Here is an 18,315-nt window from a genome sequence, read left to right on the forward strand (position 1 = left end):
GCAGTCATACGGGCGATGTGGTGGTAATGTATCTGCAGCACATTTAGAGAAAATATCAGCAAAATCTTGATATTGCAGCGGGAGTGTGAGACCTGATTTGACCGAAGCAGTAGCAACCTTAACAGGTGTTGCTAGGCATGTCCCTTGGCAGTTTTCCCCCCCATACCACCAGTTTTCCTGTGGACCAATAAAGGACTGGATTGTGCTTGATAAGCCATGGGTACCCTAGAACCACAGGGTATGTGGGCGAATGGATAAGATAGAATAACAGCATTTCCTTATGGAGTGCTCCCACTGTCAGGGTAAGAGAGCTGGTACTCTCTAGCACGCTTCTACCATTAACTAGGTGCCCATCCAAACCACAAACAGATAATGGTTGGGTAGGAACAACAAACTGCCGTGCCAGAGAAATATCCAGAAAATTTCCAGCTGCTCCACTGTCCACGAAAGCTAGGACATCAACACTCCCAGAGACCAGGGAAATCTGGGCAGGTAACGAGGGAATTTTTATTCTGTCCAAGGTAAACGCCTAGATGAACATTTCTAGTATCCCCAGTTTGAACTGAGTTGGAGATAGGGAAAAAGTTCTGCGGATGAAATTCCTTTTCCAGTCTTCTTTCATTTATTCGCCGATCAATGCGAATTGCCAAACACATAAAGGACTCCAGAGAATTAGGAGCTGGATATTGTACCAATATGTCCTTTATTAGTTCTGTAAGGCCCAAATGAAACTGACTGCAGAGAGCTGGATTATTCCATTCGCAATCTGAGACCCACCTGCAAAATTCAGTACAATATTCTTCAGCAGAATGACGTCCCGTTTCAAAGATCTAAGGTTAGACTCTGCAGTAGCGACTTTGTCAGGATCGTCATACAGGATGTCACGACTGATAGTGGGTACCTGCTGTTGATGGAGCAACTCAGAGGAAGGCGCGGAGTCTAACGTGCCCCTGGTATTCACCAGGAACCCCCGCAAGGAAGTATGGACTCCGCTGCAGGGACACGCAGGTCGCGGTCCTTCCTAGAGTCCACAGCGAGATACAAGGAGGTGTCAGACAGGCCGGGTCAGCAACGTTCAGGTAGAAGAGATACAAAGGGAAATCCAGAAGAATGGTGAGACAAGCCGGGTCGGTAACTTTCAGGGAGAACAGTACAAAGGCAGAATCCAAATAGGGGTGGTCAACGGTCCGGGTCAAAAGGTCACAAGCAGCACGAGGATAGTCAGGAACGAATACAGCAACTGGTATACACAAACGCTGGAGGCAGGAAGACCTGATACTCTGGCACTGGTGAGAGGGCAGGAAGAGGTTTAAATACTGTCGTAACCCAATCAGAATCAGCGCTGTCATACCTGCCGCCGGGAATCCTACTTAGCGTCCAGTTGCCTAGCAACGGGGCGCGTCATCACACCCAGAGGTCGGACGGCAGGGGGATCCGGAAGTGATGCGTCTGGTTGCTATGCAACCAGACGCGCTGTCAGCAGACAGGCGGCCGTGCGGAACGGCGCCTGACACAAGAGACCCAAGGCCTGGAAAAAGGAATCTACAGATAACAATTCCGGACTGTCAGGGCACAATCCAAATGTCCAGTTTTGTAGATCTCCTTGCAACAGTGATGTAACAATACTTGTTCCTGAACAGACAATCTGGTAGAAATGTCTTGAATAATCTGAAATTGAGCCTGCAGTCGATTAGCCAGCACTTATACAAGGGAAGGAGGAGTAGGATCCATGGGAGTAAATCCCAAGTATGTGGGCTGGTTATAATATTACGCTGACGGTCTGTTCAAACTCATAGAACTAGCTGGCAGAGGTCTTCACCTTTAGCAGCCGTCTTTCCCATAGAGCTTTATACGCTCACCGGTACTCAGATGCCCCCAGGACTTAACTCCAGATGTAGTGTAAGCAATAAATTAATAGTATTTATATTTCAGAAATATACCCATTTCCCGCAACCATCACTGCCATTAAATAATTCATAGTCACATTTAATAGAGACCTCATTCTCCCCAAACTCAGCCCCACATTCAATTAATAGCCCTCAAACTACCCCATCTTAAATTAATAGTCCCCACTATTAAATTGCCCCACCATCACCCCACAAACAAAATAGCACCCATTAATTAGCCACCACCTACCTCACACTACATTTCCACAAGCCCCCTGTGCCATCACACACACATTACTGTGCCCCTTCATCACCACGGTGTGCTCCCTTCTGGTGACACTGCACCCTCCATGTTGCTTTTGCCCCCTTCATCACACTGTGTCATGCTGCTCCCCCCTCTTCTTCATCACTGTGCCATTCTGCCCCCCCTCTCCATCACTGTGCTATGCTGCTCCCCACCCCTCTCCTTCACTGTGTCATGCTGCTCCCCCTCTCTACTTCATCACACTGTGCCTTTCTCTCCCAACTTTTTCCTCATGCTGTGCCTTTCTCCCCACTTTTTCCTCATGCTGTGCCTTTCTCCCCCACTTTTTGCTCATGCTGTGCCGTTCTCCCCCACTTTTTCCTCATACTGTGCATTTCTGCTTTTCTCCCTTTGTCTCTGTTCTTTTACTTACCCTTGTATTAGCTTCTTTCATCTTTTTTTTTTTCTTCTGTCTTCTCTCTTCTTTCTTCTCTCTGGTCCTCTCTGCTCCGCTCCTCACTGAATGTCGGGCGTGACTTGATGACGTCACGCCCGACTTTCAGTGTGAACAGAGCAGAGAAGAAGGAGGAGGGATGCAGCACCAATCACGTGAGTATATATTTTGTTTTTTAAGTACCCGCCTCCCCCCACCAACAAAGGGGCCGAGCAAAAAGCAAAAAAAAAATTAGGTTTCAAAAATACAAGTAATAAAAACCGTGGGGAGTGAGGGTCCCGGCTGGGCCCCCTGGCTTGCCCGGGCCATTAGTACCCGCCGCCCCCCCTCTCGACAGCCCTGGTTACAACTATCACCACACTTCTCTTCAAATTCCTCTTCTTTCTCCATCATCCTATTTCTCCGTCGCTTATTATGATTTCCCCTTCACTACTTCCCTCCTCACTATTCTGTACCCACCACACTCACCAGCCTACATAAATAGAAATAAACCTCACACCCACAAATCCTCCTCGCATGTCAACTTCCTCACCCTGCTCCTTCTCATGGCTGCTAATGACATCTCACCTAACTCTGTACCCCGCACAATACCCACTCTCTGCTCACGCTCCTCTTTCCATACCAAACCTTTCCGTTCACCCTGTATTTGTAATCCCGCCAACCTTGTCTACATATCTCCACTACTCTCTCTTCACTTCCCCTGTGCACTATGGAACGCCAGATTAGTTTGTAACAAGCTTACATCCATTCATGATCTATTAATTTCTAAATCCCTCAACCTCCTTCCCATTACAGAAACTTGTCTAACCTCCTCTGACACCACATCCCCTGAAGCTTTCTCCTATGTGTGTTTCTCCCTCAGCCATAACCCCAGACCCAGAAACAGACAAGGTGGTGCAGTAGAAATTCTACTTTCCCCAAGTTGCATCTTCCAAGTCATATCCTCTGGACCCTCACTTTCATTCTCTTTATTTGAAGTCCACACTATCTGTCTATTTTATCCTCTTCACCTTTGTGCTGCTGTCATTTATCGCCCCTCAGGTCCAGTTTCCCAATTTCTTGACAACTTTGCAGCCTGGCTCACTTATTTCCTATCCCTTGACCTGCCTACTCTCATACTAGGTGATTTCAACATTGATAATCCCACTGTCTCTTCTATCACTAAACTTGTTTCACTTACTTCCTCCTTTGGTAACTCCCAGTGGACCTCATCTCCCACCCACTGTGATGGACACTCCCTTGACCTTGTCTTCTCCCACTACTGCTCCATCTCTAGTTTCACTAACTTAGCATTCCCACTCTTCGACCATAAACTCCTTTCATTCAGCATCACTTTACCTCATGCCCTCCACCCTGCCACCAAAGCCACACGTACACAACACCTAAGTACCCTTAACCCAATCCACTTTTCATCTTTTACTAACACAACTATTGTCTCATATGTCTGCATTCTCCTGCCCTAATCCAGCCACCTTTTTCAACAATAAAACACTCCCTAGACAATGCAGCTGCAGCTACCACCACATACAGTCTCCGACTATCCAAACCCCTACCATGGCACACCAAACAGACCCTGTCATTTCTCCATACTCATTTTTCTGGACCTCTCTGCTGCTTTTGACAATTTTGATCACCCTCTTCTCCTACACACCCTTCACTCCATTGGCCTTCGTTACACAGTGCTTCACTTCCTCCCTATCGAACCGCTCCTTTAGTATTTCTACCTCTGGTACATCCTCCCCTTCACTCCCACTATCTTTTGGGGTCCCAAAAAGGCTCGGTTCTTGGACCTTTACTTTTTTCATTATACACCTATTCTCTTGGGGCACTAGTTCGCTCATTCAGCCTCCAGTACCACCTCTATGCTGATGACACCCAAATCAATATCTCTTCCCCTGACCTCTCCCCTTCTGTATTATCTCGTGTAACCAACTGTCTTTCAGCTATCTCCACATCGATGTGCCAACACTACCTAAAGCGCAACATATCCAAAACAGAGCTTATTATCTTCCCTCCTGCCAGAATCACCACCTCCTCTCAAATCTCCCTCACTGCTAATAACACGTTTCCTCAGTCTCCCAAGCCCGCTGCCTTGGTGTCACACTTGACTCCGCCCTTTGCTTTATTGCTCACATCCAGACTCTCTCTCAGTCCTGTCGATTCCACCTTAAAACATTGCCAGAATACGCCATTTTCTAATGCAACATACTACCGAAACTCTTATCCATTCTCTCATAATCTCCAATCTTGACTACTGCAACCTCCTGCTATCTAGTATTACCAACACCCAAATTGTCAGGCGCCGCCCGCGATATCCGGGACGGCCGCCTGTATCCGCTGTGTCACGTCTGGTTGCTAGGCAACCAGACGCATCACTTCCGGCCACCGGCTTCTGCACCACGAAGCGTTCCCGTTGCTTAGCAACGGGACGCTATGCTAAGCGAGCTAGGCGCTGATCATGACAGCGCATAGCGCTAAATTCCTATTGGTCCATGGGACTATTTAAGTCTTCCTAGTGCTCCCCTCCAGTGCCAGAGTTTCAGGTCCATTCCTGTCCTCCAGCGTTTCCCTCAGTGTTCCTGTTATTGCTCGTCTCCTGATTATTGCCGTATTGCCTGTGACCCTTGTGACCCGGATTGCCTTGACTACCCCTTTGGATCTCCCTTTTGTACCGCGCTGCCAGAACGCTACCGACCCGTCTTGACTCACCACCCCTTTGGATTCTCCTTGTGTAACTGCCTTGTCCGCTCTGTTGCCGAACCAGCCTATCTGACAATTCCTCTCGTGCTTCGCTAACTGACTCGTGGAAGGACCACGACCTGCGTGTTTCCTGCAGCTGAGTCCATACCTCCTTGCAGGGGTCCCTGGTGAACACCAGGGGCACGTTAGACTCCGCACCTTCCTTTGAGTGGTGCGGAGGTACGCTATATTCAGTCGTGACACATATATCCACACTTCAATTCATCCTAAATGCTGCTACTGATCTTCCTCTCTTACCGCTCCACATCTGCTGCACTACTTTGCAAATCCCTACACTGGCTCCCTGTGTTCTCCAGAGTCCAACAACACCCCTTTATATATCTCAAATCTCATATCTCAATACTCTCTCTCCTGCCCTCTTAGATCTAACTCTGACCTGTGCCTTGTCTCGTCTCTGGTAACCACCTGTGACAGACCCGGGCCTTATATTGAGAATATCCTGGCAACCCGGTCTGTCCTCAGTGGGCCAACTGAACAACCATGGCCCACTCTGTTATTAAATGCCGCCCGGTGGCCAGATCTGTTATTGCTGTGGTGTCCAGAGAGGGAGGGGAGAGGCAGCTCACAGGAAGTGTTAATCAGCTATGGACCCTGTGACATCAAAAAGTAGTGGAATGGGTTAAAAAGAGGAGGGTCAGGACCTTATCTAAAATCAGGAGGGGGTCTCTCCCTGTTTGCTAACTATTGTTCTAGCAAGTCTGCAACACAGTCCGAATGGCACCATCACCGCAGGGGGGGAGACCACTGATGTCATGGACTATTTCCACCCCTGTTACCACCCAAACTCTCCACACCACCAATCACAAGAGGACAATGAGTGGGGGGTTGTGGAAGGGACAAAAGGGAGTTGTTGGAGAATCTTGAGAGAGTGAGGACTTGGACTGTTGGAGAGTAACCGTATTCTCGCAGGGCCTTAAAGGAATGCTTAAGGCAGGAGCTTCTTGACAGAGATTGGACAGTGTACCTCTAGGACTGATTCTGTTACCACTCCATCGGGAGACACTCGCAGATTCTGGGGAATTGGTGAGCCTACATCGGTAGGGAGACTATACCCAGGGTCCCACCAAGCTGGTGGAGAGTTGGCCGAGCGGCTGGGATCAGCAAGATACACAGACCCACCTTAAGGATCAGAAACCGTGGCCCACTTGGATTGTCAGCTGTGGATTTTATTACCAGGAGTTTGGGCCTGCTAGGACTCTGTGCTTGGAGGTAACCTGCTGGGGACTTTGTTGGGGAGTTTTTACTTTCACTGGTGATTTTCTGACACTTGATATATTTGGTGGGGGAACAAGTTTCTCCTTGGGGAGCACTGTTGTATTTTACTAAGTGTGTACACTTTGTTTAATAAAAGGGATTATTATTTCTTTCCTGTCTCCTTACCTGTGTGACCTGTGAACCTAGAGGACAGGGTATCTAGTGAGCTTTGGTTCTAACCCCGGTGTCCTCACAAGTTTGGTGGCAGCAGTGGGATCACACAGTCCCAACGTTTGGGTAGAGCGCAGGGACTCGTATCCAGATACGGTCAGGCTCTGTAAGGACACAAGGCAACAGTCTGTCAGCACCAGTGTTAGTAAAAAAAGAACCTAGCTGGGAAGTCAGCAGGAATGGCCACAGAAGCAGAGCAGATCAGTTTAAAAGCCACAGAGAGATTTTATATGAAAGCAAGTAAACAACACTTGCAGGGGTTCTGCAGAACCAAAGGGGTGGACTTTGATGACACAGACGTGCGTGAAGTTCTGGTGGCCAAACTAATGGAATGGGAAAGGGCTCACCCTGAGATGGAAGAGTCAGAGGTGGAGGAGGAGGCCAAAGGCCAGCCACAGAGACCCCCCAGTGGGACACAACCCAGACCACCATCCGGCACTCCAGCAGTGCTGCAAGATTGGCTGACAGCACTGGGGGAAAGGGCAACCCTGCATGAAAGGGCAGCCGTACTCCAAGCAATGTTGGGGGTAGCAATTGAGGTACCCCAGATTCAGAGAGAAGAAGGTCGGAGAGAGGCCCGGTTGAGACCTCAGCTGGGATATAGTGGAGTCCCAATTTTTAAAGAGGCAGATGCAGACATTGATACCCATCTCCAGGTTTTTGAAAACTTGATGGGAGTCCATGGGATTGAGGAGGAAGAGTGGTCCAAATATCTGGGACCCAGCCTGACTGGGAGAGCGCTGGAAGCTTACCAGGCTCTAAGCCCTCAAGAATGTGGGGATTATGGTACGGTGAAAAAGGCACTGATGGTAAAATTCCAGTTAAATGCAGAGACCTACAGATACAAGTTCAGGACTTTAAATAAAGGAGGGTCACAGTCGCACCAGGAATTTGCCAGCCAGCTACAGAGGGCCTGTGAGAAATGGTTGGAAGGGAAAGGGGCCTGCTCCGCTAAGCAAATTAAAGAGCTCATTATGCTGGAGCAGCTGACTCTAAAAATGGCCCCAGAGATCCGGGAATGGCTGGCGGACAGAAAACTTGAGACCCTGCAGGAGGCAGCAGGGCTAGCTGATGAGTATGTGGTGAGTCGACCCAGGTGGAGAGCCCCTAGTATGCCTAGTCAAGCAGCTGCAGGGAGGGGGAGCCGACCAATTCCAGCAAGTCTAGCCACACCTGGAGGCCCCTTTATTAGAGAGAACTCTGCCCGGAATCCAAGAGATGAACCAGCCCGATCCAGACCCTGGGACCTGAATCCAAAGAGGTGCTATCGGTGCAACCAGGTGGGGCACTTCCAGAGAGATTGTCCCCGTACCAGAGGTCCAATCCCAGGAGCCAGAGCTGCACCAGTGGCCGCTGTACAGTATGCCCCAGGAGATTTTGAAATCGGCATTGAGGCCGAGCCACCCTGTCCTGATGTGCCAGAGGCAAGGGACGGGGTGTATGTGGTGAACCTGATTTTGGGGGAGGGGAGGCAGAGCCCTAGGAATATGCAGGGTCATCTACAGGACGTGTGGGTGGGGGACTGCAAGGTCCAGGGGTTGAGAGACTCAGGAGCATCCCTGACCCTGGTGGAGCCTGATATAATTAAAATATCCCAAGTTATGGAGGGACAGCAGGTCCGGATTTCCACGGTGGGGGGCCATCTTGCAGATATTCAAGTGGCCCGGGTACATTTGGATTGGGGGGCGGGATTTGGAATGGTGGAGGTGGGCATCCTGGATGGACTACCAGCAAAAGTGATTTTGGGGAATGATTTGGGCCAGGGATTGGTCACTCACTTTGTGCAAGCTGTGACCCGCAGCCAGAGCCGAGTGCAAGCCACAGCTGCACAAGAAGCCGCAACGCCAAGGAGACCACCAAGACTAACCCCGGCAACCAGAACCAAGGAGCCAGAGGCAGCACCGTTGGTGAGTAACCCTAAAAGATCTGATGTTGTACCAGAAATTGATTTGGGGGAGGAGGACAGAAGGGAATTTAGGAAGGCCCAACAGACTGACCCATCCCTAGCCAAACTGAGGAGTGCAGCAGATGCTGGGGGAGGGGAAGTGGCAGGCAGTAAAGTAGTGTGGGACAAAGGGCTGTTATATAGGGTAGTCATCCCCACCCTAGATCAAGACCCAGGGACAGAAGTGAAGCAGTTGGTAGTACCCTGGGCTTACCGGACCCATATATTAGCTCTGGCCCATGACATTCCAGCAGCGGGGCACTTTGGGACCAGAAAAACGTTGTCCCGGGTGTTGCGGACTTTTTTCTGGCCTCAAGTCACCCAGGATGTGAAACGGTACAAAGCCTCCTGTGACACCTGCCAGAGAATAGGGAGAGCCCCTAAGAAAGTCCCACTACAATCCCTGCCTATAATTGAGGATCCCTTTGCCCAGGTGGCTATAGATATCGTAGGTCCATTAGCCATCCCCAGTTACACCGGAAAAAGATTCATCCTCACCCTGGTGGACTTTGCCACCAGATACCCAGAGGCAGTAGCCCTGTCGTCCATAGACGCAGAGCATGTGGCCCAGAGAGGACCAACATTGCTGTGTAACTGATCATACAGCCTACTCAATACTTTTTACCTTTGCATTCTAGCTGGACCAATGTGCAATATGATGTGCCCTTGTGTATCAACCTCCCATTGTTCCATAGATTGTAAGCTTGTGAGCAGGGCCCTCCTACCTCTCTGTCTGTATTACCCAGTATTGTTTTATTAATGTTTGTTCCCAATTGTAAAGCGCTACAGAATTTGCTTCAGCTATATAAATAAATGTTGGGCAGCTTTGTGGTTAGCACTTATGCCTCACAGCATTGGGGTCATAAGTTTGATTCCTGACCATGGCCTTATCTGTGTGGAGTTTGTATGTTCTCCCCGTGTTTGCGTGGGTTTTCTCTGGATGATCCAAAAACATACTAGTAGGTTAATTGGCTGCTATCAAACTGACAGGAGTATATTAGGGAATGTAGACTGCAAGCTCCAATGGGGCAGGGACTGATGTGAGTTCTCTGTACAGCGCTGTGGAATTAGTGGCACTATATAAATAGCTGATGATGATGAAGCCCCCCAAAAACATGAACCCTTTCAAATTTTCAACATAATTTACCATTGCAGTTACATGTGCTGGATTAATTGATGATAATTAAGTTTTTACAAAGTTAATTAATCCAGTCCATGTAACAATAGAAAATTACATGGTAAACGAGCATGTTGTAGGGTTTGCTTACAATTTAAAGGCAAAATATTGTCTATCATTTTTGTTCCGTCCACAAAGTGTTTTAATTATGTATCCTGCCAAGTGGGCACATTTATCAAAACTCGCAAAATATGAAAAATAGTTTTCAATCCTTATCGCATTAATAAAGATTGAACTATTTCTCATACTTATTAAAAAAGCAACACAGGAACAGTAGTTCCGAAAAACTGCTGTTCCTGTGAAGTGGAAAACATACTTACCACTGCTGCTTCCCGAAGCAGTATGCGTTCATGGGGGCTCCTCTTCTTACTCCAGTGCGCATGCGCCGAGTGAAAACCTAGGGCATGCGCACAGACATCTCTGCAACTATAGTTGCAGTGAGCGAACAGTGAGTGACAGGAAGGGATCATGTGATCCCTCCACACATGCGCTGTCCAGCTCTGCTCTTCGGAGCAAAGCTGACAGCACTGAAACTTTTTATTAATAATAATGTACGCCAGCTTCAGCTGACGTACATTAACATGTTTGAAAAGTTAATTACATTTATTGTTAAATAGTGTTACTGAGCACTCCCCAAACGATAGGAGATGCAAAGCATCAGATATCTATGATATCTGCTGCGATGCTACTATCATAAACAGCAAATTAGTGTTTAGTCTCCAAAAACAATTTTACAGGGGGGAAACGTTTGATAAATCGGCCCCCAAGTAACAAGTTGGACCATATCAATTATTAGTTTAGGCATAAATATAATATAGGGTTACAGGAATGAGAGTCAGCAGTAAATGAAGTGGATAAATACAGCGATAATTAGAAGGCTGGAGGACAGCAAGCTGTGCGGCACTGGAAGGGTTACTATGTGCATGAGGCGAGCCGCAGCCCCGCTGTCGGAATGATGCGTTACATCAGCTGGTAAGAAACCAACCACATGCTGAATAGTAGGAAGTGACCGCCAGGGACGCACACGTGGACGAGCACGTCTTCAGGGGATACAAGGTATATACATTTACTTGTAACACCACAATCGAACCAGAAGATGGCGCTGTATAATGGCAGCAGCCAGGAGCGCTTTCACAGTTTTACCTCCGGTTAAAAAAAAGTGTCCCATATAATCGAGTGACGCAGCAACGATAACTATCTGATCTCTGATTAGTTGGACCAGAGTGAATGAGTCATAGCGTGGACCAATCATCATCTCCTTCGTGTCTACAACCCTCAGACATAAAGTCCTCTCAGCCACGCCCATAAACCAGCATCTCCTTCTGGTGGGCGGGACACACAATAGAGCTGTCTCCAGACTTGATCGGTCACGCCCTCTCCCGCTGTCGGCTTCTGATTGGCTCCCTGGCCATGTTGAAGGAAGCTGTGGGGAAGCCGGGCTGAGGACCTCAGCCTGAGGTGCCGGGACAGCGATGCTGCGGGTGGGATTCGCGCTGCTCTTGTTCGGTCTATGCTGCTCCTGGTGCCCGGCACAGGGCAGCGAGGAGGCGGAGCACGTCACCTGTGGCTCCGTGCTGAAGCTGCTGAATACTCGGCATAATGTGCGGCTGCACTCCCACGATGTGAAGTATGGCTCAGGTGAGTGCTGTGTCCGGCTGCTGTGTACCTGGTTCCGGGGAGTAGATGGGACGTCTTATAGTCACAGTGTTTGTATAGGAAGAGCACGTAATAACCTCTGTTAGTAGCAGACTAGGAGACGTACACTTACATTGTGATTCTGATACTGACTTTATATTACCTTGGTCTAAATATCAAAATCCCAAATACTGTGGGATGGTACATGTGACAGCGTTTCATGAATTGTACACCAGTGACAGGTTTCATGTATAGAAGAATCCAGGGATAAAGCCAGGAGGTACCTGACATGTTCCTGCACCTGTTATGGCTAATAGTAAATGTGAGTTTATTGTAGCCCAGGTGTCTGAGCTGCGATTCTGCAGCTGCTCAGGAACTACAACTCCCAGCACCCCTTGCCAGGTTCTGGTTTTTATGACATGCTTGGACTTGGTTCTAAGAAAGCTCCAGCTTACCCCCTGGAGACTATTAACCCCTTCACAAATTCAGTAGCCACACAAACTACCTTGTTTTTTTGTTTAAAAGACTTTAAATGTTCAGAAAATGGCATTAGGTTGCCTATACCTCCTGACACGCAAAGGAAATCTACCCGAAGTGGAAAAAAAAAAAGTGTACTAAAAACAAACGTGTGTGTGTGTGTTTTATTATGAACGCCACCAAGACATATTTTGTGGTTCTTGCTTTGGCATCAATCCATATTTCCAAAACTGTAAAAAGCTGGTTCTACAAATAGCTTTTTATAATCAAATCTGCACTTGAAAAACAATGATTCCCCCTCAGTTTATACTGTTTCAATGAAATTCATAAAATGTATAGGAAAAATATGGCATACTATTTTGAAAACTAGGCAACCTACACCATCAAATGATGGTGCCCCTGAGTTTAATGAATCTGTGCCTGGAATTCTTAAAAATGCTTTCTGTAGTGTAGGGTGTTATTGTATGATCACCAGACAATATCTTTAAAGGGGCCATATTTTAAAGTAGGAATTTCCCTTTTTTAAAAACAAGGGTGCCCCTTAATCCAGTGATGGCTAACCTGCGACACTCCAGGTGTTGTGAAACTACAAAGCCCCAGCATGCTTTGCCAGTAGAAAACTAGCTGATAGCTGGCAGAGCATGTTGGGACTTGTAGTTTCACAACACATGGAGTGTCACAGGTTAGCCATCACAGCCTTAGTCTGTAGTTGCCTGGGAAAGGTTAAATTGGTCCTCCTCCAACCCCTGGTTCTTCAGACTTTTTTTTCTTCCTTCTGTAGTGCAGTATCTCAGCGCCATATGCTCAATAACGACATATCCAACTGGCGCATTGACATCATTAGACGACTCCTCTACCCCTGAAAGGAAACACCAATGGGATCGGGGACGTTTTAGAATTGTTCTTTGTGTCCTGTGAGTGTTGAGGATGCGTGGGATCCATCCTTGGCATTGAGTCCCACTCTTCCTTGCACTGGAGGGGTTAAATACTGTAACTAACTGATTAATGATCAATGTCATACATTGAAGTCCTTCTGGTGTGTGACCTGTACAGCTGCCTGGAAATTTCAACAACCTATGCAAATTACATCTTTCACATGGCAGCATAAAGGAGACAAGTCACTCACTTATTGAGTTGTGCATGCAAGGTAACTTCACCAGGTGTAGGGTGGTAACGTAAAAGCACACGGAAGTAACCCATAATGCTTCAGTACCCCACCATGTTTTATTAAGGGCAAACTAACCTCATTGCCATAAGATTTCTGTAATGGAGTTATATATATATTCTGTAAAATGTGTGCGCTCCAAATGCACCCTACTACCCATATTTGCACCACTCTCCTCCTCACCTGTAGCTAGACTTGCTTATTTACAGGGTAGGTAACAGAAGGCACTGCCAACGACCATGTATGGTTGCCTGCTGTGTATAATAAACTAAGTATCTCTCAAAGAAAGATCTCTATCCAAAGAGAACATAAACAATAATGCTTTTACATGTTTTCCTGCACACAACACCGAGAAAAATGTTTAACCACCTTTTATGGAAAGTATATGATATTTTGTAATGCAGTTTATTTAGAATTGCAAAACATTGCAGTTACTTAGTTTTTAATGTGTTTTTAATGTTTTTTAATGTTTAAAAAAACAAAAAAAACAAAACTTCATAAATATTTTTGAAACTAGTACCAAAATTATTGCTTTTCTATACAAAGTATTTATGGATAATGATGCCTTATGTTTTAAGTAACTAAGCTGTGATTATTCATTCTACACTGGCTTTAATAATTTTTAGAGTCCACTATGGACTTCGCCTGCAGTCCAGTTAAGGACCCCTACAGTGAGGGGATAAGATTAACTTATTTGCCCCTTCAATAATTTGGAAAGTTTTTAGCACTTTTGCCATCAGCCCACTGAAGGCCTGTGTTGGCTGCAAGTACATTTGTGTCACTTAAAATTGTGACTTTCACCTGTATTGTGGGTTGACCATATGTTATAACTGTGCTGCTTGCTGAAGCAGGTAAGTGGCATTTAGGTGTAGGTTTGCAAGTCAACCACGGCCCTGAGAGATGCTATATATATCTTTATCTAAAATAATAATTTAAAGTCGTAATCAAAATGAATTAAATTGTTTTTGTAGTGGTAAAGAGTTAGATATGCAAGTTAACCACAATATTTAAGTAATTCTGCTTTTCCCTGTTAGGAAGTGGGCAGCAGTCTGTCACAGGTGTGGAGACTTCTGATGATGTCAACAGCTACTGGAGGATAAGGGGCAAGACTAGTGCTGACTGCCCACGTGGGGAACCTATAAAGTGTGGCCAAGCCATCCGCCTTACCCATGTGAACACTGGGAAGAACCTGCACACACATCATTTCTCCTCCCCTCTCTCAAACAACCAGGTATCCGTATGACAGAAAGCATGCAACTGTACAGCTTGGTGCTGGAAGACCTTTCATTGTATTTTTGACACTTTGCAAATATACTGGTGCTGGCTACAATAGCTCAGAGACGTTACTGCTCTTTGCTAAATGATATGAGAAGAGGTCTGCTGTCTGAGAACTGTAGTTGAAAGTTAGTGTGAAACTAGGAGGGCTGCGTTTTGTCAAATGTGTGTGTGTGTGTGTGTGTGTGTGTGTGTATATATATATATATATATATATATATATATATATATATATATATATATATATACATTTACACACACTCTCAGGGCCGGACTGGGACTAAAATTCAGCCCTGGCATTTGAAGCAGACAGGCCCACCTCTGTTGATGAGCAGGAAAAAACTGTGTTATCGCGGCGCCAAGGGCGTGGCCACATTATGTAGGAGGCGTTGTCAACATGGTGCATTGATACAGACATTATAATAAAACATTAGATTTTTCAGGTCCTCCCCATCCACATAACGCAGCCCCCCACCCCAGAAACACATTACAACACCCTAGTCCACTGTACTTATCTATGCTTCTGATGCTGCTGACATCCATCAGGGTGGGAACTTCCTGTAGAGTGAGCAGGGAAGCTCTTAGTCTCACAAGATTAATAAATCTCATGTGACTTGGAGCTCCTCAGCTTGCTCTGCAGGCTGTGTCCTGTCCGGGAACTGGGAGCAACTATCAGATTCCTCCTGCTAACCAGAGCTGGATTAAGGCTTGGGGGGCCCTAGGCACTTAAGACAGGGGGGCTCCTATATGTAATATGGTTATTAGACACATTTTCAACAAATACACAGGCACTACTGTTAGGTGCACACAGTCCTGCTTTCACAAGCAGTATAATGTGAAGTAGGACATATCTCCCAACTGTCCTTGCAGTCAGACCAAATCCTGACTAAGCGGGACAGTCACCCACCAAATTCAGGACAGTTGGCAGAATGACCTGCTTTCTCCTACCTGTCTTGTCATTGTCACCGCTTGTGGCTGCTGGTGTCTTTAGATCAGTTGCTGCTTGTCTGGATCCTGAAATGTTGGGGTCCCTATTTAGGAAAAAAATAGATACATGAAATTTAGAAAACTCCAACCAGCACCGCTGTTAAATCAATATAGCACCTACGTTTTAAAATTAGGCCTCACTGCAGCCCCAACATTAAAATAATAGTATTCCCATTTAATAAATAAACCTATTTCCCTCCCTACATACAGCCCCAGCATTAAATTAATAGGTATATTTATGAAATGTAAATACTATTTCCTGCAACCATCACTGCCATTAAAGTCATAGTCACATTTAATAGAGACCTCATTCTCCCCAAACTCAGCCTCACATTCAATAGCCCCCAAACCACCTCATCTTAAATTAATAGTCCCTACTATTACATTGCCCCACCATTATCCCGCAAACAAAGTTGCACCCATTAATTAGCCACCATCTACCTCACACACTACATTGCCAAAAGCTCCCTGTGCGATCACACACATTACTGTGCCCCTTCATCATCACCACGCTATGCCCCCTTATGATTGCACTGCACCCTCCATGCTGCCCCCCCTACATCACTCTGCCATTCTGCTTTTACTGCTCCTCGCACTCTGCCATGCTGCTTTTGTCCCTCTTCATCACCCTGCACCATGCTGCTCCCCCTTTCTTCATCCCCCTGTGCCTTGTATCCCTCACCCCCTTTCATCCTCCCCCAGTGCCTTTTATCCCCTTCTTCATCCTTGTGTGTCTTTTATCCCCCCCCCCCTCCACTTCTTCATCAGCCTGTACCTGTTTGTTTCTCCAGTTTTTTACTTACCTCTGAATTGCTTTCTTTCATCTTTTTCTTTTCTTCTCTCTTTCTTCTGTCTTTCTTCCCTCTTCCGTGTCGCCGCTCCTCACTGTCATTCAGTGCAAGTGGAGGGGGGAGATGGACGCAGGCACTACAATCATGTGACTCACATGATATCGCTCGCATGCGCACCCCTCCCCCTGCTGACAAAAAAGAAAAAATTGGAAAGAAAGAAAAAAAAAAAGAGTGAAGTATACAAACACTCACATGATCGCTACGCGGGGTACCGGCCCATACAGCCATCGGCCCTTCTGCCAAATGCCAGAAGTGCCAGATGGCCAGTCCGGCCCTGCTTACTCTCTGTCTATCTGCATGGTGGCAAATTCATTGTCCCATAAATCTAGTGATGGTGTGCACACACTGATATCCATTTATTTGTATGTATTTATAAGTACAAGCAGTATTCTGTAGGCAATGAGTTTCTAACTTATGGGGGTTTGTCCATGTCTGATCTAGACAATTATGTTAGAGATGTCAGTCTAGTGTATGGTACATATTATGATAATTTGACAAGTAACTTGGGTATTTAATAGGAGGGAAGCACAATGTAAACAAAACTGGCAAAGAAGCAATTCCTGCTGCTAAGAATTTGTTTTATTTTCCAAGGAACAGTATTCAGAAGGTATGAGCTGTTAAATCGCACATATAAGCTAAAATAAGGTATTGTATACCATGAAAAAACACAGATTAAAATTAAAGAACGGTTTGGTATTAACTATGTATAGCAGCTATTGGGAAGAGACCGTGTATAATTTAATATGCTTCAAGAACTTTCACATTTTTCATGTTTTAAAAGATTGAAATCCATTTATAATGCCATACAAATGTAATCCTATGACTTTTCATTTGCAGGAAGTAAGTGCCTTTGGGGATAACGGTGAAGGAGATGACCTGGACACATGGACTGTGCAGTGCAGTGACGCCCTGTGGGAGCGTGAAGATGATGTGCGATTCAAGCATGTTGGAACCAATGTTTTCCTGACTATAACAGGTGAACAGTATAGTCATCCAATCAGAGGTCAAAGAGAAGTACATGGTATAACCAGCCCCAATGCTCACAATTACTGGAAAGCGATGGAAGGAGTGTTTCTCAAACCAAGCCTTCCTCCTGGTGCAGCCAGACATGATGAACTGTGAGAACCTGAGGACACAGGGGAATATGTCATCACAGAGGACCCTATGCATTAATGTATTCTGCTCAACCAGAGAAAAACATCTGGAAGATATCTGGTTTTCTTACTATAGGCCAGTGGGATTGACTATCTTGTTACATTTTAAGAGGTTTTTTGACAAATTAAGAAAAATCTTTCGCTTCACGCCTCAATAAAATCTTTATGTACTTGTGTGTCTGTCAAAAGAAAACATTCATATATTCTAGTTCTATTGCCCTTGTTAGGTGTAAAATGTTAATGAATGTATTGGTATAAGACTTGAAGGAATTTCAGAAACTGACGTGTGCTCATTATAAATGTGGTTCTTTTGGGGTGGAGTTAAAAGGGAAATTTGGTGTTCCAATGTGGCAGTCCTTATTTGTATGCAAAAGATTAAAGTGGCAGATATCAAGGTAATTTGGTTTGTTTAACTGTTAGAATGTATAGACTGAATTGACTCCTTTCAGTCTCTGTTCTGTAGACAAACCACAGGGAGAAACTTGTGCTGTTGGCTGTAATGTAGAGGGGGGGAATGTTTCAAGTGGTAGGAAACGCAGAATAGAATATTAACGTTTACTCTTGTACACAGTGCCAGTAGGACAAATGTACAATCTATGAAAGTGAATATGTGGTAGTTATAGGTTACATTACATTTTGTGTTTTCTGTTCATATATTTAAAGGGGGGCTTGGAATCCTTTTCCTATAGTACCAACCTTATACTTGGGTGCTGTACATTTGGAGATTCAAATCTAATTTACCATGAACAGCACTACAGGAACATACAATGAAAAAAAAGATGAGAACAGTGGAATGTGACTTGGGTGTAGCAAGGTTATGGAAGATTCAGGTTACATAGGGTATAGCAGAACTATTTGTGCTGTGACCAGTATAGTACAC

The 18,315-nt window shown here is 45.8% G+C and overlaps 1 protein-coding gene across 1 annotated transcript; it reads left to right on the forward strand.

Annotated features, from left to right (window-relative positions):
- The first annotated feature begins 11,279 nt into the window (after positions 1-11,279).
- Positions 11,280-17,834, forward strand: SDF2L1 (stromal cell derived factor 2 like 1). The gene is made up of 3 exons (XM_075216252.1): positions 11,280-11,529; positions 14,203-14,399; positions 17,119-17,834. The coding sequence occupies exons 1-3, from the start codon at positions 11,364-11,366 to the stop codon at positions 17,401-17,403; spliced, it is 648 nt and encodes a 215-aa protein (XP_075072353.1). The 5' UTR covers positions 11,280-11,363; the 3' UTR covers positions 17,404-17,834.
- Positions 17,835-18,315: the final 481 nt, after the last annotated feature.

This window comes from Mixophyes fleayi, chromosome 1 (genome assembly GCF_038048845.1).
Source record: "Mixophyes fleayi isolate aMixFle1 chromosome 1, aMixFle1.hap1, whole genome shotgun sequence".
Lineage (NCBI taxonomy): Eukaryota > Metazoa > Chordata > Amphibia > Anura > Limnodynastidae > Mixophyes > Mixophyes fleayi.